The sequence below is a fragment of the Aphanomyces invadans genome (assembly GCF_000520115.1).
Source record: "Aphanomyces invadans strain NJM9701 unplaced genomic scaffold supercont1.3, whole genome shotgun sequence".
NCBI classification, from domain to species: Eukaryota; Oomycota; class Saprolegniomycetes; order Saprolegniales; family Verrucalvaceae; genus Aphanomyces; species Aphanomyces invadans.
The window spans coordinates 1996750-2012066 of NW_008580148.1; the positions used below are offsets into that span (position 1 = coordinate 1996750).

A 15317-nucleotide genomic window follows, 5' to 3' on the forward strand; every position below is an offset into this window, starting at 1 on the left:
TCCACGATTCCCTCTTCGACATCCCCTGCCACTTGAGACAACAAAGGGTCGCTCCGGGGTTCATACATAGCAGTGCCACCTGGAGAACACACCCTTCAGTCTTGGTCTTATTCATCGCAGCAATCACACGTACCAAAGTCTTGGCCCACAGTAATATGTACATGTTGTAGCAGAGAAGCACACGCGAGCAGTGCTGTGTATTGCAAGTGTCGTTACCACCACGACCGAGGACACGATAGCATCGTACCTCGGGTGAGCGTGAATGCATGCCGCACCATCTTTGGCACGACAAGAGTCTAGGAAGTGCTTGCTGATGGTTGGACGGACGCCGAGCGATGCTGTAACGCGCCGAAGTCCACGCCGATCGATCGTAGCGCTGGCAGCGCTTGCAAGATCTTTCTGAACGGACGCGGGTGTGCTCGCTCAAATATCGAAAGATTTGTAGAAGCGTACGATTTTTTTATCCAATCAAATCGCCAATTTGGCAATTTCTCGTTTTGATTGGTCCAATTTTTAAACCCTCCCATTCAACGTTCGACGTTCGAAACGCATGACAGATAGTTCCAGTGGGCGTTCCTTAATGTATGTATATTTAAGTACATTTAGCCAATCAGACCTGAAATTTTCGTATTGTATTTTTGTTGTTAGTAGTACTACGACGAATGCATTAATCCAGATACTTGGTTTCAAACGAGACGTCTGAAATGCGCAAAAAAACGACGAACGAGGAATGGAGCGCTTGGCGCAGTCGCACGCCCGACGACAGCACTGGCCCATCATGCCTGCGACAGGTCTGGAGCTGCAAACAATTGCTCCATTGAGAGAGGCGTGGCACCGACTCCTTGGTGAAAATGCCAAGACCTGGTGGACGAAGGCGCAACATGCGTACAGCGAACCACAGCGAGCTTATCACACACTGCTCCACCTTGCCACCATGTACGATTTGTATCACACACATCGCGACGCCTTGGCATTGGCGTCATGGCAGCGCGTGTTTGTCCTGGCTATCGTGTTTCATGACATTGTGTACGACCCGTTGTCTAAGACAAACGAGCTTGACAGCATCTCTTCGTTTCGAATGTTCGTCAGCGACGCCTGCCCTTCGATGGGCTCTGAAGAAATTGGTCTCGTGGAAGCCATGATCGAAGCGACAATTCGACATGAAATGCCCGCGTCGTGCAACTCAGATGCCGCTCGGCATGTGATCGGATCTTTTCTTGACCTGGACTTAGCGATTTTAAGCAGCACAAACGATGTGTACGACGAGTACACCAAGCAAATTCGGATGGAATACATTGCGTATAGCGAAGCTGAGTTTCAACAAGGTCGTGCCGCGGTCCTGAAGTCGTTCCTTCATCGCGACAACCTCTACTTCACTCGGCGATTCCAAGATGAGTGGACAGCGGCTGCACGGGCCAACATCGAGAGGGAACTGAAGAACCTGACGGGTTAAATACCATGTTTGGGCTGCGAGATAGAGGACCCATCATGCCTCTTCTGTCTCAACGTGTCGCCCAATGGCATGGGAAGCTTCATTGTGTACGCCTCCATTTTCTCGGGGTGGAAAGTTAATGAGCCCGCCTTAGTTTCTCGCTTCTTGGGCGATCGGATGGTCACTTCGTTCCGCTTGAGCAGAAACTGATGCTCTACATGTCGTAGATGAGGGGCATCACTGGCATATGTGATTGTACCGTACCCGCCATCAGTGCATTGTGTTGCAAAACGGAGCTATCACGCTCAATGTGTGAAAACCGAGGGTGCTCTTCGTGCACGCTTGACCCAAAACTCGTCTTCGGTCGTGTCGTCGCTTTTGATTTCCCCTCCCACATTTGGAGTTTGCTGCTGTCCACTCATGCGTCACCAGTATGTGTTGGAAGCCTTCAACCTACCCGTACGATCCCGGTCCGAGCGTGCGAGGGTCGTGGACATCAACGTCCTTGAATGGTACGTTCGCATCACGAGCCTGAGATAGATGTGAGAACGACATCACGCAGCCAAAGCGCCGCGATGTCGCCCCGTTTCCACGTTGCGCCTGAAGGAATGCACGACAGTTTCGCGATAACCTCTTGCATAGAATGCGTTTCAAATTATTATTTTATACAGGTATGGCTGACACGACTTCATGCAAATCCCAAATGTTGGCAACGTGGCTTCTCGTGGTGGCCGTCGGGTGGGCTGTCACGTACTCGGTGCTTTTCACAGCATCCCAGGGCAATGCCAACATTGACAGGAACACCTTGCACGTTCTGCCTGCATTTGTGTCGAAGGAATTCACGTGGCTGAATGAGTGGGTATTCCAACTCGGTCGTCGACATCCTATCGCCCTCAAGGCATGGTTCACTGCTGGAAGCGTTGTTGCCGCTATTCTTATGGTTGGTAGCTCGGCGTACGTCGTGTGGAACGCCATGGTGCTTGTCGCGCGACATATTGTGCAAGTCGACGTTGAGGCACCTCTCCCAACCACATCTGTGATGCTTCCTGGTGTGAACATGCCCCTCCATGCGATGTGGTATTTGTGGATAGCCATTTTCCTTGCCGCGTCTTTCGTACGTAACCATATGCGTTCGTGATGGGGTTTTCATCCCGTTGATGCTAGCACGAGTTTGGCCATGCGCTGGCAGCGGCACTCTGCGAGATTCGCATGGTGTCGGTTGGTGTGTTCTTAGCGGTTGTGTTTCCTGGCGCATACGTCCGTTTTGACAGCTACTACAACATCGGCGTGACGGACCAGATTAAGATTCAAAGCGCTGGCATTTGGCACAACGCGGTATCCTTCGTCCATCGATAATTTCATCCGTAAAATGCACGTGGACTGCAGGTGATGGCCCTCGTGTGCATGCTGCAGCTTTGGATTCTTCCGACGCTTCTGTCTCCTTGGTTTGCAACGCACCGAGGTCTTACTGTCACATCTATGCCCGAATTCTCCAACTTTGAAGGCCTTCTCGATATTGGTACGCATGGCCAAGCAGCATTACCTCAATGGAATCGTAGGCAACGTCATCGTGTCCATCGATCACGCTCCAACTCTGACACTGAGCGCATGGGAGAAGGAGCTTGCTGTCCTCGCACAAGTTGTCGACCAGCCCAACGCGACGTGGAAACAAGTCGGCTACTGCATTCCATTCCTTGAACTCTTACAACATGGCAACCGGGACGACTCGTCCTGTTGCCACGCAGACAACGGCAACACGGACAGCGCATTGCAATGCTTTGCCCATGGCGACGGCGACGAATCCACTGGAACGCCACCGCCGGCGCAAATGGTGTGCCTGGACGGAAATCGCGTCGGTCAAGTCTCCATCGCCCGATGCACACATGACCTTCCGTGCCATCAAGACGGCGTTGACAAGAGCTCTCATGTATGCGTGCTGCCAAAGATGCAGGACGGAACATCGTTGATCCGTATTGGTCTCCGGAGCAATCGCACCCTCGTCGTCCACGGATACCCCCCAGACCTCCATGCTGAATTGCACCTTTCACCCTACTCCCAGCTTGCCCCGGCAACGACGGGTACGTTCTGGTGGCTGTCATTGCCCACGTGGATCGAGCGATTTTGGCAGTTTGTCGGCAATGTGTCGGGAACGCTGGGGCTCTTTAATGCTCTGCCCATTCACCACTTCGATGGAAGCCACTTGTGTGCGAGTTATTTGCAGCTCCTGGTCGCAGACGAACCAACGAGGGCTCAAGCTCTAAGCACCATCCTCATCGCAGGAGACGTGCTCGTGGTCGTTGCTGGCGTGCTCTCGCTGTGGCCGCTGTAGTGTCCATGATTTGCAATCTCATTATTTAATGGCACAGAATCCTAAGTGTCCCGGTGGAGAAAGGGGGCTTTCCCACCCGTTTTGGACAGCAACCGCGTTTCTTCGATGATCAAATCGTGAGACAGCGCCTTGCACATGTCGTAGACGCACAGCGCCGCGATCGATGCACCTGTCAGCGCTTCCATTTCAACGCCCGTGCGACCCGTACATTTGACGGCGCATTGGATGTGGACTGTGCTGTCGTCGTCCTGAACGTGCAACGTCACTTTGCAGTCGTTCAGCGCCAAAGGGTGGCAAAACGGAATGAGATCGCTCGTCTTCTTTGCACCCATGACTCCTGCCAGAATAGCCGTCGTGAGCACAGGACCCTTCTTGCTCATGAGCTCTGCGTCGTGGCGGAGGGAGTCAAGGACTCCTGCAGGGAACCGAACAATACTGCGAGCCACAGCTGACCTTTCTGTGATGGCCTTCTCGGTAACGTCCACCATATTCGGCTGATTTTCTGGGTTCACATGCGTCAGTCCATGCTTGGCACGTCGTGGAATCGCAGCCCGACCAAGTTGCCGAAGTCGCAGCACAGGGGGGAGTGCCATGTTGGCTTTGCCTTCTGGAAGGAATCATCCGGATATTACACGGACACTCAACCTGGTTTCGACCAGTCATCACGCAGGGATTTCAGATTTCTACGATGAGCACACCAACGCCGCCTACCGCCGACGCATGCGCGGCATCTCCGTCGACGACTGGCGCGTCGAGCGGACCATTACCAACTACGCTGCTGGTCATTGGCATGGCTGGAAGCGGGAAGACAACTTTCATGCATCGTCTTGCAGCCCATGCTGCGGAAAAGCAAAAGGAAAGCCGACAATACGTTGTGAATTTGGATCCGGCCGTCAAGACGATTCCGTACGGCGCGCACATTGACATTCGCGACACGGTGGACTATAAGCAAGTGATGTCGGAGTATGGACTGGGTCCCAACGGCGCAATTATGACGTCGCTTAACTTGTTTGCTACGCGATTCGACCAAGTTGTGGAACTGATTCAAAAGCGCGCGCCAAACTTGGAGTACGACCGATGTTCTGTCCATATGCCCCTCAACTCATGTTTGCTTCTTTCGTAGTCATGTTATCGTGGACACACCAGGACAAATCGAAGCATTTACATGGTCTGCGTCTGGGGCCATCATCACAGAGTCACTTGCCACTACGTTCCCCACTGTTGTGGTGTACGTCGTCGACACGCCGCGCACGGTCAACCCGAACACATTCATGTCCAACATGCTGTACGCGTGTAGCATTCTGTACAAGGTGAAACTTCCATTCATTGTCGTGTTCAACAAGACGGACGTGGTGACGCACGACTTTGCGGTTGAATGGATGACCGACTTTGAGGCTTTTCAAGCTGCACTGGACTCGTCCCAAGAAGACACTTACATGAACACGCTGTCGAGATCATTGAGTCTCGTGCTCGAAGAGTTTTACCACAACCTGCGCCACGTGGGGGTGTCGGCCGCGACCGGTGCTGGGATCGATGAGTTTTACAAGGTTGTGGAAGCCGCGACGGCCGAGTACTACGACGAGTACTTGCCCGATCTGCAATTTCGAATCGAGCAGCAGAAACAAAAGAAGGACAAGCACCAAGTCGCCAACATGTCCAAGGTCATGCACGACATGCACTTGTCGGACGTGGCTCCACAAACGACGGACGCGACGCCCCCTCCTGCGCCGTCGACAGCGCCACCGACACACATACACGGCGAACGAACCGAGTTGTGAGAAGTCTTGAAACAAGAAAGATGAACCACCCACTGTCTCTTGATTTGCTCGATGTTTGAAATGAGGGACGGAAGCATGGAATTCACTTAAGGCTCAGCAGCGTTTTGACGGAGGAGGCGAGCCTTACACTTTCTTACGCTTGGGTGTTTCGCGACTCAAGTCAATTGTAGCATGCGCCGCAGTCCTTTTGGCAGGTACGGAGGTCTCGATGTCACCGACGATGGCCCAGTCCATGCCGTCATCGAACTCGTCGCGCGGTGGAGGTTTCTGCACATGACAAGATGGGTTGTGGAATTTTGGAAATGTCCACGTACCGACTGATTGAAATAGGGCGACTTTGCTTTGGACGATTTGACTTCTTTGGGGGGAGAAATCTCTTCGTTAGTTTGGTCCAAGTACCCAGCCGGCAACGGGGTCGGTTCAATGCCGTTCTAACGGTGTGTAAGTCGTCAGCACATCCACATCAACTGAGGAATACCTTGGTTAAATATGACTTGACAATTTCGATGATCGCTTCGCCCCACTTCTTCACACGAGTGCGGCCGACACCTTCGATGGCCATCAACTCGGCACACGTGATCGGAACAGCTTCGGAAATCGCGACAATTCCCGACGTCGGGAGAATGTGGTAAGGCATCACATCGAAATTGTCGCAGACGCTGGCGCGCCAGTCCATAAGCAACTGGTGCAACGCTTCCACGTGGTGCATGGACACCCTCGCCCCCATCGGTTTCGCCCGAGCGTGCGGCATGACCGGAAACATGTCAATCACGTCGTTGTCCTCTTCCGTGAGATGCACCACGTTGTGGTGGGTGGATTGCTTAGCCGGAGCTTTGGCTTTCTTCGACTTGCCGTTCTCCTTTTCCTTTCGAGCAGGAGCAGTAGACACAGGCGGTGCGGAAATCAGTTGCTGCCTCTTGGTCTTGCACACCAAAGCAACCGTCTCACCCTGAACCAGCTTTCGTCCTTGTGAACCAGCGACGAGCACGTTCGATGAAAAGCCCATCACGTTTTTCTTTTCCTACAATTAACTCGCCATCAATCAAGGAATTATGGAAGAAATTCGTACAATCTCGTCCAAGTACTGGCGCAAGATCATGTTGTAAATGATTCGCTCGACTTCGCTACGATCATACCGCCCTTTGCCCGCCCCAAATTCACTAAAGCCTTCCAGAAACGCCCGTCGCTTCTGCTGTTCTTTGCTAATTGTCCCCATAAACACGGCGGACGCTTGCACAACAGTCAGCGACTCGTTCTCGCTCGAACTTCGTTCGACTAATAAAACATTCAGGCGCACGTAGTTCCAACACTCGAGCTCGTTTTACCGATGTTGTAGATCTTCAAGCAGTCGGCAGTAACGTCCTTCTTCTCAAACTCAGCACCATTTGACCTCGCCTTGCAGTTGTCGCACGTTTGATGGCAGTTTTTGTTGGAAAAATGCTCGCCAAAGTACTCGAGGAGACTAGTTCGTCGGCACTCGACTTGGTTTTCGCAAAACTCGACCATGCGCCGCAGGTTTTGAAAGTGCACGGTCTGGTGTTGGAGGTTGTCGCGATCTTGAGCAATCAAATTCCGTCGACGCGACAAATCTTTAAACGAGTAGTAGAGCAAACACGTGGCGTGTTCCCCGTCACGACCGGCACGTCCCGACTCCTACGAAGCGTTTTTGTTTGCTGAGAATGGCATATTGGGGTGGCAAACCGCGATATCGTACTTGGTAATAGTGCGTGACTGACTGCGGAATCGTGTGATGAATTACATAGCGCACGTCGGGCTTGTTGATCCCCATACCAAACGCAACTGTGGCAACAATGAGCTTGATTTTGCCTTTGCTCCACTCGTGATGACGTTTCGATCGATCAACGGGATCAAGGCCAGCGTGATAGAACGAGATCTTCTTGGCCTTTGAGGTTCCCTCAAGGCCCAACGTCCGAATGATTTTGTCTGCTGTGTTTTCGCAATCCTTCTTGGATAAGCTGCGATGGAAAATGCATGAAAAAGTGTGATGGTGCAATTACGCATGTACCAGTAGATAATGCCCGATTGATCCATGCGATCTTTCACAAACGACACCAATTCGTCCATAAACTTTGGTCCTTTTCGTCGAACGTCGTAGGATAAATTCGGTCTAGTTGCCACAGTTGAGCTCTAATCGAATTCGACCTACGTACCGATTGAAGCTCGTCCGGGTCACAAATGGGTTGGAGAGACGCAAATTCTTCACAATGTCCGTTTCGGTTTGCGAGTTTGCAGTGGCGGTGAGAGCCATGATTGGAACCTATACAATAATACGCACAAGGGAGCTCTGGACTGTAAAACATGCTGAATACATACGTTAGGATATCGAATGCGCAGCGTGCCCAAGTTCATATAGTCTTTCCGAAAATCATGCCCCCACTGACTGATGCAGTGGGCTTCATCGACGACGAACCGAGCGAGGAGTTTTCTCGACGCCAGCGACTCGAACAACTTGCCAAGTTGGCCACTGGATGCAATCTTCTCCGGCGTGACGTACAACATCTTGATTGTGATGTTGTTGGAAAATAGCTGCGAGATGATCGGGCGTTGGACAGTTTCGTAGTCTTGGTCGCCATTCAAGAGCGCAACATTTACGTCGAGCGCCTGCAATTGCTGGGTCTGGTCTTCGATCAGCGACACCAGTGGTGATATCACAATGGACACCCCGTCATCTACGCACGCGGGAAGTTGGTAGCATAGACTCTTGCCTCCTCCCGTAGGCATCAAGACAAACACATCTTTTCCTGACAACGCTTCCTATTATACGCATGATTAAACAACAGTTGGAGGACATTTGGCGGCAACACGCTCGTCTGACGTACTTGAACAATTCGTTCTTGTCCTGGTCGATACGACGAATGACCAAACACGTCTCGGAGTAAGAACTTGGCGCGTTTCATCTTTTCCGCCAGCTGTGGACCCGTCGGTGGTGGGCAGTCGGTCGAGTGACCAGCATTCCAAGTCGATGCGGCGCTGGAATTTACCGACGAACTGCTGCTTCCGTCAACCCACGAATGGAATCCACATGACTCGCATCGATTGAACGCACGTCCTGCATTCTTCCCGTACGACACATTTTGTGTGCTAGTCACTTGTCCACAGGTGCATCGAACTTGGAAGTCGTTAGTCGGGCCCGTGGACGTTTGTGGTCCCACCCGTGAAGTGTCATGGCATCTTGTTGCAAATGAGGTCGAGGCGCTCACTGGTGCGTCGTCATGTGGCGTTTGAACGAAACTCTTGGGCGCTGTATTGTTCAAGGACGGTGCCATGGCTAGTGGAAGCGGCGCGATATTCCGAGCTTGCTTGAACAGTTGAATTTGGTGGGCAAGGGATTGCTCAAGCCGCGCTTTTTCTGCTTCGAGGGCGTCGGGGACGTCTCCAAAGAGGGATGCATCGTCCACTTCTTCCCGAACTTGTCGGAGTTTTCGACGAATTTCATTGATTGTATCTTGGATCTGACTTGAACTGGGCATGGCCTGTTCTTGGCTGTTCTTAGCACGAAGTTGGGCGATTTTAGTGGACAGCTCTGCTTCAAGCAACACCTTTTGCTCATCGAGTTCATCTGGAACAAAACCTTCCAACGCTGCATCGTCGCAAGCTTCGCGAACCTTGCGCAACTTGGAACGAATTTGTGCAATGCTCTCCTCAAGGGAAAGATGAGAGGACGATGTTCCCAACCTCGACGAGTTCGCCATGGTGTGATGATTCAGTGGTGCGACAGATGATGTAGATGTCGAAGGGGCAATTGGACGAGTGTGTTGAACTGGTGCTGCGTTGCTAGATAATTCGACGAATTGGTTACTCCTGGAATTGGAGCTATGGGTTGCCGAGGGTGGTGACGGCGTGATGGTATTCCGTGATAAGTCGACAACTGGGCTGCGTTTCTTCGACTTCGCTGTCGCCACCACCGCATCAATGTCCACGGAGCCCAATATGCTGTCGAATTCTTCGGTCAAGTCTTCATGGGTGTTCTGGATTGTTCAAAGTGTCGATAACGCCGCGATGATGGCAAAAGCTTACCGATTGGTGTCGACTCTGAAATGAATTCGATGGAACGGAGGATTCCGGGAGCGATGGAATTTGGACTTTTTTGTTGCGTTCAAGCACTCGAGCACTGATGGCCTTGAGGTCGATGTCGTCGGAAGGGTTCTGCATGGGAATGACAGTGCGAGGTGCGCTCGGGGCTCGGATCAGTGTCCGCAGCAAACTAAGAGCATCCCGTGCCTTTGTGTCCCTTGAATATGTGTTGGTTATTTCCTTCAACCTATGCATTGGTCGATGTCAATGTGGCAGGAACATGATGAGGCGGCGACGTACCCTCTATGCCGTCCTCGCATCTGCAGGTACCCCTCAATGTTCTTCTTATTCAAGGACCTTTGCAGCATCGCCGTTTTGTCTTGACCCTTGACGACGTTCAGTTGTTGCGCCAGGTTATTCTCCATTTTCAAGACCTTCGTATGTGCGCGGGCAGAGCGAACGACCTTGTGCTTCGCGCGCAGATTTCAAACCAGAGCACATTGTAGTCAATTCAATCATTTCATTTGAGGAAAAATTTTGCCTTTTTGTTGAAATTGTCCAACTACTGCACGTTGATTGGCTAGATTGATCATTTATCTCTCCGATTTTGAGTAGCATTCCCAGCTCTGATTGGATGACCCGACTTTTCTGGCGTATATTATACTCCGGTTTACAATCGGATCTCCCATCAACTTAAGTCTACGAGAAGCAAATTCGCGCGATCTCTCGGATGGCCGGCAAAGCGAAAGTGAAAATGGTGGTGCAACGGTCGCAAGGGGAAAGCTCGGCTGACCGTCGGAAGCAGGACAATCCCCACATCTCGACGGCTGTGCAAGTATTGGATGTCGTACGGGTTTGATGAACACGGTCTCATGCTTCGGGGGCTATTCGTGGGGCTTTCTTGTCCTGGCCCAAGGAACACGCTGTATTGCATCAGTTGAGTAATGGGTGGCCACACGACAGACTACAAATCGGGATGCATACGAGAGCCACTGGGTAAAAATAACTATATTGCCGGGCAATGGCATTTGAGCACATCTCCAGGTCGCGGTGCAGCATGCGCCACGCTACCCCACTCAATTTGGGCAGACGGGTCGCACACACTTGCGTTTTCAAGCCAAGTCTGTCCCTCTCGGGATTTGAGTCGAGGCTGTCATTCATGCGGTTCTCCGTGGATGTTCCGTGTGGCCAAAGGTTGGACATTTATTGCTTTCCCAGGAGTTCGACAATGTCGGCTTCAATGTCGAATGGCGCCGTCTGGGGGTTGTACCGCTGAAAGGGCAGGCCGTTGCGATCCACGAGAAATTTCGTAAAATTCCACTTGATGAAGTTGCCGAGTAAGCCCCCCAGGTTGTGCTTCAAATATTGGAACACGGGAATCGTGTTGCTTCCGTTGACGTCGCACTTGGCAAAAAACGGGAACGAGATTCCAAACGTCTTGACGAAGTCCATGATTTCTTCGTTCGTGCCAGGTTCCTGGCCTCCAAACTGATTGCACGGAAAGGCGAGGATTTGAAGCCCCTTGTCGCGGTATTTGGTGTCGAGTTCGGCGAGTTGAGTGTAGTTGAGTTGCGTCAAGCCTCACTGGGACGCAACGTTGACGACTAGACAGACGCGGCCGCGGTACGTCGCCATCGGCACGACGTTGCCTTGCATGTCAGTGGCAGCCAAGTCGAAGAACGACTTGGCTTGGGTGGGGTCGTCCGCCTTGGGCGATCCTTCACAGCCGGCCAAGGAGCTGAACGACCGGCTTAGCATGCTCGAGAACGACCACCCCTTGGTCTTCGGCGGGCTCGAACTTGCCATGGCGATTTTGGAAATGCAACTAACCGCCCGCAAAGCCATAGATAAACAACTGGCCCTGTTCACAGTTCGGTGGCCTTCGGGACGGTTTGGCGAGTGTGACATGATTGTTAAGTCATCATGGAGAAATAAAACCCACTAGCGCCATGACACGACGACGACGGCAAGCATGGGGATATTTCCATACTAAATTGAAGTCTTTCGGAATATCAGGATGTCAATGGAGTTGTTCACTGTCACATTGGGAATTCTCTTCACGTTGTAATATTAACTTCAATTTTGTATAAAATAGCCTCCGGCCTTGGCCTTGCCAAGTTGGCGTAAAAAACCGTTGTCCACCTGCGATGTGTTCGGGTTCTCGGTGGCGTGTCAGCACGTTGATGCAAGCAGCAGCAGAAGCAGCGCGCATAGGTTGTCCATGAAGACGAAGGTCATGTCATGGTCGAGCAGCACAACGAGGAGATACTAGGCAACGGCCCGCGCGCTCTCACACACACCTATTTTCCACATTAGTGCAGTTGGCTTTTTTCCTTGTGATTCGAATGAATGTAACAAAACTTCCTCACGTGCATCCAGGAGTTCTAGCCTTGGCAGGGCCGGTGCCCACCAGAACGAATAGAAGACATTCGAACGAACCGATGAGCGGATCGAACACGTCCTCCTACGACTGCGGACAATTCAATCGGTCGGACTGCATGAATTGCCACAAATTTTATTGCCCAGATCTTAGCCGTGATGGTTTCGGAGGTTCCAGAGTTTACCCGACAGACCCTTGTTGTTGAAAAAGTAGCGGGAACAGAAATTGTACTCGTCGTCGTCGTAGTTTTGAAGTCGCTGACAGCGACCAACGAGTTCGTTTGAAAAATACCTAAATGTCCGCCACCCTCGGTACTTCGTCGGAGTGTCTCTAGCCTGCTTGCTCCGTTGTGTTAACGGTGGCTGCTTCGCCATCGTCGTGGCAGCGGCAGGTGCGCGCGTTCTGCGGATAGTGAGCATTTGTAAACGTGGAATTTGTCGAGACGGTCTTGCTGTACAAGAAGCAGTACATCCAGCTCCAAGAAACGTGGAGTCCAATCGTGCATCGCGTTATGACCTCCCAGTGTCTACTTCACTGCACAATGCGCACACCCAGCATGGTTGATCTTGCACCGTACGAGACTTGACGTGGAGGGAGCACACAGAGTAATTGCATATTCCACACTTGTACCGCTTGCGAAACAAGTTGAAGACTCCGTGGCAGTCGCGGTGGGTGCAGTACCATTTGCTGCTACACGGTCGAACGAACACTCTTTCCTCTACAACTTCGTGCTCATCGTACACGAGCTGGACGCTGTCGAGCCGCATGACGCCTTTCTCCTAATACAACAGTAGGCTCAGTCATGCAATCTATTCGGACGCTTACCGATGATTTCGAGCACCGGTGATGTTCAAAGCAGTGTTGACGACAGTAGAAATATTCGCAGTCGAGGCATTGCTTCGTGGTGAAAAGGGGGACCATAGGAAACTTGTCGTTGCAATGGAGGCATATTTTTCCATACAAAACCATGGCGACGGCTTCAATGTCCGAGTAGATCCAAGTTGTAGCGAGTTCCAACGGTGTCTTCATCTGCAATGATCGAGGAAGCGCAATCGAGTTGCCGCCGCATGCATGAACGTCAGCGCCTTCGGCAAGCAACAGCCGAGCCAGGTCTGGTTGATTCCGTACAATGGCAAAATGCAGCGGTCGCAGGTCAAAGTCGTCGCATGCGTTCGGGTCGGCCATGCAATTCTACACCGTGTTGAGATTCGCTTCACAGCAAGAGACCCTATCTTACATGAATGGCAAAAGCTGCGACGTTGACGTGGCCATGCCACACAGCATAGTGGACAATCTGTCACAGTGGCGTTCGTGCGATTTGATCACATGGGCTGTTGCGTACCTCGTCGGCAATGACTTGGTGCGCCTCGACGTCGTCACCGTTTTCTGCTTTCCACCTCTCCCACACTGCCTCGTTCAATGTTCCGCGCTCACATGCTTGTGCAAGCATGGGACCAAGGGTTCGATGGCGAAGATACGGCCATGCGGCGAACGGCTTCGACGACCGCCGTGCCGTTTGCGCCAAGACGCCGCCCGGAGCATCGACATGAGGTGGAATTATCAGGGCATCCACCACCACTTGGTACGTATCTGCTTGCTTCACGATCGCCTTGAAATGATGCAGTAGGTCCTCAAACTGGAGGCCCATCAACTGCGCCTCCACGTTCTACCATGTGAGCTGGTGTAAGATGCGTTTCGCGATGGATATAGGTTCCGGACCTTCAGCACGGCCAGCCCCACACGAAACATGACATCTTCGACGCCGATTAGCATCATATCCAAGACAGCTCGGGTTAGGTCCAATTTGGACGAGCACGAAAACTACGATGACATCACTGCATTGGAAATATTGAATCATGCCACGTTCGCTGTACGATTGTGGTAAACCATTCGACGCCGTAGAGGTACACGCTGAAGCCGCACGCCTCCAGTCGGTTTGCGAGTTCTGGGAGGTAGAGGCTCAATTGGTATTGAAACTGTGCGAGGTATTCGTTGAGGAAGATGGACGAGTCCTTGAAGAACTGGACATGCCCATGAGAACTTGTGATATTGTCGTGTGGTCAAGGCACGGTCGGTACCTGGCTAAGATGTTTGTGCTTCAGCAGGTAGAGAAACACAATGTAGGCGTGCTCTTCCGAAAAACCTTGCACGAGAAATACCGCGGCAATGAAGTTCATGCCTTGGCAGTACCCGTCTTCGGCTTCCGAGATTGCGTTCAACACTCGGTGGAGCGCTGGTTGCATAGTCTGTGCATCGTACGGCAGCTCGAAGAGGACAAACGTTCGAGGGACGTCTCGAGCGACGTAGTCTGTATACTTGTTCTTTGGTGTGGCAATCTAGCGGTGCAAAACGTCACACGTTGTGCCTAGCATGGCCGAGAGAAAGTGCATACCTCCTTATAGACATGCTTATGTATCCTAACAAATGCGTCGGGGATTGACCACTTGTCGCCATTTACCTTGGTTTCCGCGAGCTTGATGATTTTATGCCTTTCGTCGTCATTGAGGAAGTTGACACGCCTGACCACGCCCCGCCAGAATTCGCCCCGACTGCTCATGACACAGCGCCGCTGGCCCGAATCAGTATGCCCCTGCTCTTAGACGGACCAATCGGAGAAGGAGTTCGGTTATTATCCGGATTTCGAGTGGTCAACGAGCAGATCGTCATGCACTACTCCAGCACGCCTTCGCGAATCGTGCGTTTTGGGCGGATCGAGCCACGCCAGAGGTGTGGTGTAACCGGGTTACACTATCCGGACACATCCGGATATTTCGACATCGACGTTCGCCAACACTCCTTGGCGAACTTGCCCACTTCAAGATTACTGCAGTTTGCAAGCCCCCTCAAATGACTGGCTCGCGTGCCTTAGCTGTAGCGTTAGATAGGATTAACGCTGCTAATTCATTCTCCACTTTACCAAGTCTGGCGCACCTTCCTCTGCGCCCGCTTATATGTGGGCCTGGCGGTGATGGCCCAAACTCATGAGGCTAGAAAGCTCTCTCTCGAGTGTCGTCACGTCAAGCCCGTGGGGTTTGAGCCTGTTGTTACATTCGAACTGGACGTTTCCTATACTTACAAGGCCGTCGTACAAGAAACTTTTTGGGCGCATTCAATCAACCATGAAGGTATGCTCCTCAATTGCTGGAATGGATTGCACAGCAAAACTCGAGGGCCTCGGCGAGGTGAGGGGGGAAGTCATTCTGCATGCGATAATGTTTTGTGGAAAATAGTGAGGTTTTGGTGCAATTCCAGTCCGCATCCAGTGCGGCGCCCCGCCGTATGTTGACAAAAGCAGAGTCCTCTTGCAAAAATTTATTGTGGAAACTCTCAAATATAATCGTTTGTCTGCCAAACCAGCCAAAT

The 15317-nt window shown here is 52.0% G+C and overlaps 7 protein-coding genes across 8 annotated transcripts; 3 read left to right on the forward strand and 4 right to left on the reverse strand.

Moving 5' to 3' along the window:
- The first annotated feature begins 720 nt into the window (after positions 1-720).
- Positions 721-1593, forward strand: H310_02276 (hypothetical protein). Its single transcript, XM_008865725.1, has one exon. It carries the CDS (start codon positions 731-733, stop codon positions 1451-1453), a length of 723 nt encoding a protein of 240 aa, XP_008863947.1. The 5' UTR covers positions 721-730; the 3' UTR covers positions 1454-1593.
- Positions 1594-2135: 542 nt separating this feature from the next.
- Positions 2136-4372, forward strand: H310_02277 (hypothetical protein; the record flags this gene model as incomplete). The annotated part of the gene is made up of 4 exons (XM_008865726.1): positions 2136-2546; positions 2597-2767; positions 2819-2951; positions 2992-4372. The coding sequence occupies 4 exons, from the start codon at positions 2136-2138 to the stop codon at positions 3759-3761; spliced, it is 1485 nt and encodes a 494-aa protein (XP_008863948.1). The 3' UTR covers positions 3762-4372.
- H310_02278 (molybdenum cofactor biosynthesis protein C) lies at positions 3657-4375 on the reverse strand. The gene has a single exon (XM_008865727.1). It carries the CDS (start codon positions 4352-4354, stop codon positions 3803-3805), a length of 552 nt encoding a protein of 183 aa, XP_008863949.1. The 5' UTR covers positions 4355-4375; the 3' UTR covers positions 3657-3802.
- Positions 4376-4437: 62 nt separating this feature from the next.
- Positions 4438-5597, forward strand: H310_02279. Of its 2 annotated transcripts, XM_008865729.1 has the most exons (3): positions 4438-4829; positions 4885-4989; positions 5059-5597. In XM_008865729.1, the coding sequence occupies exons 1-3, from the start codon at positions 4450-4452 to the stop codon at positions 5537-5539; spliced, it is 966 nt and encodes a 321-aa protein (XP_008863951.1). In that variant the 5' UTR covers positions 4438-4449; the 3' UTR covers positions 5540-5597. The 2 variants fall into 2 exon arrangements, with proteins under 2 accessions (XP_008863951.1, XP_008863950.1); XM_008865728.1 differs by having other exon boundaries at positions 4885-5592.
- H310_02280 (hypothetical protein) lies at positions 5455-10052 on the reverse strand. The gene is made up of 12 exons (XM_008865730.1): positions 9875-10052; positions 9578-9821; positions 8380-9528; positions 7874-8314; positions 7711-7817; positions 7566-7667; positions 7254-7515; positions 6865-7192; positions 6609-6814; positions 6018-6560; positions 5854-5970; positions 5455-5806 (listed from the first exon to the last, which is right to left on the reverse strand). The coding sequence occupies exons 1-12, from the start codon at positions 9997-9999 to the stop codon at positions 5663-5665; spliced, it is 3768 nt and encodes a 1255-aa protein (XP_008863952.1). The 5' UTR covers positions 10000-10052; the 3' UTR covers positions 5455-5662.
- Positions 10053-10777: 725 nt separating this feature from the next.
- Positions 10778-11380, reverse strand: H310_02281 (hypothetical protein; the record flags this gene model as incomplete). Its single annotated transcript, XM_008865731.1, has 2 exons — positions 10778-11154; positions 11185-11380. 2 exons carry the CDS (start codon positions 11378-11380, stop codon positions 10778-10780), a joined length of 573 nt encoding a protein of 190 aa, XP_008863953.1.
- Positions 11381-12480: 1100 nt separating this feature from the next.
- On the reverse strand, positions 12481-14511 carry H310_02282 (hypothetical protein; the record flags this gene model as incomplete). The annotated part of the gene is made up of 9 exons (XM_008865732.1): positions 12481-12488; positions 12532-12733; positions 12780-13145; positions 13192-13248; positions 13297-13620; positions 13674-13775; positions 13829-13975; positions 14033-14290; positions 14413-14511. 9 exons carry the CDS (start codon positions 14509-14511, stop codon positions 12481-12483), a joined length of 1563 nt encoding a protein of 520 aa, XP_008863954.1.
- Between the last annotated feature and the right edge of the window lie 806 nt (positions 14512-15317).